Source organism: Buceros rhinoceros, unplaced genomic scaffold, assembly GCF_000710305.1.
Source record: "Buceros rhinoceros silvestris isolate BGI_N320 unplaced genomic scaffold, ASM71030v1 scaffold43073, whole genome shotgun sequence".
Taxonomy (NCBI): Eukaryota; Metazoa; Chordata; class Aves; order Bucerotiformes; family Bucerotidae; genus Buceros; species Buceros rhinoceros.
Window position 1 is genome coordinate 16666 of NW_010406122.1, and position 2199 is coordinate 18864.

The 2199-nt window shown below is 60.8% G+C and overlaps 1 protein-coding gene across 1 annotated transcript in view; it reads left to right on the top strand.

Annotated features, from left to right (window-relative positions):
* LOC104491525 (ADAMTS-like protein 2) overlaps window positions 1-2199 on the top strand; it is a gene marked incomplete at its 5' end in the record, with an annotated part of 14672 nt that overhangs the window by 9993 nt on the left and 2480 nt on the right. Inside the window, 3 exons of the mRNA XM_010133964.1 lie at window positions 6-122; window positions 910-1065; window positions 1437-1607. Of these exons, the coding sequence (XP_010132266.1) occupies window positions 6-122; window positions 910-1065; window positions 1437-1607 (444 nt within the window). The remainder of the gene's footprint in view (window positions 1-5; window positions 123-909; window positions 1066-1436; window positions 1608-2199) is intronic.

The window sequence follows — 2199 nt, forward strand, 5'->3', positions numbered from 1 at the left end:
TCTTGGACAGCTCCGTCTACGGCGACCTCTGCGAGGCAGCTGGGCTGGCCAGGCCCATGGAGAGGAAAGGCTGCAAGAACAAGGCCTGCGGGCCCCAGTGGGAGCTCTCCGCGTGGTCTGAGGTAGGCAGCAGGAGCTTTGCTCCTAGAGGGGAGCAGCCAGGGCTGGGCTAGGGCCCGGAGGAAAGCGGCTGGCAGGCGCTGGGTGCTAAGGAAGCCCCTGGCCAGCTGCCTCCTGGGGAAGCAAGGACAGTCTTTACCTATGGCCCCCTTGTTCTGGCACTGCTCAGCGGACAAAGGCAGCACAAAACATGTTTTCTAAGGTCATTTCTCAAGCAGGACGCTGGCCAAATGAACGCTGTGCCAGCAAGAGCCTCTGCCTCCCTCTTCCAGAGGACCTAAGCAGTTCTGTGATTCTGTCTAACTGTGGATGAACGGGGAAACAGCAGCATGGAGAAAAAGGGAAGATAAAACCAACAGAAATCCCTTTGCTTGACTTCCCACAGCCTGCTTGGGACTGGCCCAGTGTCTCTGAGCAGCAGTCCAGGCATCAGCATCTTGGAGCGCTGGAGCTCTAGGAGCCAAAGTAGATAAGCAGCAGAGATAGAGGCGGACCCACCTTTTTGCGTCCTGGCTGGAGCCCTTCCCCTCTCCCCTGGTGCAGCAGGAGGAACGCAGGAGGCGGCATCGCTGACTACCTTGCCTTTGCCCATCCCCCTTGTCTCCTGCTTCTGAGCCCCCCCCGTTGAGAGGCGGCCCCACCTTTTTGCGTCCTGGCTGGAGCCCTTCCCCTCTCCCCTGGTGCAGCAGGAGGAACGCAGGAGGCGGCATCGCTGCCTCCCTTGCCTTTGCCCATCCCCCTTGTCTCCTGCTTCTGAGCCCCCCCCGTTGCTCTCTCTGGCCGTTGCAGTGTTCAGCCCGGTGCGGCACGCAGGGGACGATGAAGCGGGAGGTGCGCTGCTCGGTGGAAGCGGCCGTCTGCGACGAGACCCAGAAGCCCAGCAGTGAGAAGGCGTGCACCGGCCCCCCCTGCGACCGCCACTGGACCGCTTCCGAGTGGGGCCCGGTGAGTCTGGAGGGTCTGCTGCTCCTTGCGCCTGATGTTGGGGGTGCAGGGCTGGCCGGAGGGAGCCACTGCTCTCTTCTGGCTTTCTTCTGGCAGAGGCTAAGCTAAAGAGACCAGAATAATCTGTAGTTTTGCCTCTCCGTACTGTAAATTTTGGTTAGCTGTGAGGTGAGCTCCATTCAGTAGTCTGGGAAGCTCACAGGGCCTGCAGAGTGGAAGCCCCTGACCAGATGTACCTCTAAAGACCCCGCCTTGGGGGCCGGTGCCACAGTCCCAGTGGCAGGGCTAGGCTCTGGACTCGGGTCTCCTGGCACCCAGCCCCTCCACCCTCCTGCTTTCTGATGTGTCTAAATGCCCTTTATTCCTCCAAGTGCTCAGGTGCGTGTGGTGAGGGACGCATGAGCCGCTTCATCGCGTGTCGCAACGTGGAGGGCAAGGTGATCTCCAGCTCGCAGTGTGACCCAGCCACCAAGCCCCTGGCCGTGCATCCGTGTGGAGACAAGAACTGCCCCGCACACTGGGTGGAGCAGGAGTGGGACCAGGTAAAGCCAAGCCCAGCCCTGCATCCTCAGCCCTCTTTCCCACCAGAGGTGGTGGAAGCCCGGCTCCCTTGGCAGACCAAGGTTGTATGGTGCGACCTCCAGCCGTAGGGCTGTACCCTTGTCCTAGCTCTTTTTAGGGAGGAGGGAGGAGTGATGAACACCCCAACTTGTCCCCTCCCCGTACCCTATAGAGCACCCCAGGGTTTGCGGCATCGGCAGCCTTCCCAGGGACCTCCGTTGGAGGGCAGCAGTGTCCTAAGGAAGTCATCCTTCTCGCCCGCTCCTGGCTCCCAGCTGGCTGTTGCAGACACCTCTTTGTCCAGAACCTGCACTCACCCTCCCCCAAAACTTTTGTTCCACCGTTTAAGAGAAAGCCTCCACAAAACCAGCTTAATCTCTGATAAATAATTGCTGGAGGTCAACCTGAACCCCGGCCCAGATGCCTGCTCTGGACGTCACAGACCATGGCTGTGCGCTTGCCTCAGGAGCGGCGAGCCTCGTGAGCGAGGCCCAGGAGCCCTGTTCCCCCAACCCAAACAGTCGGCCCCTGCCCATCCAACCACATACCTTCTGGCTCCCAAGACCCAGAGGC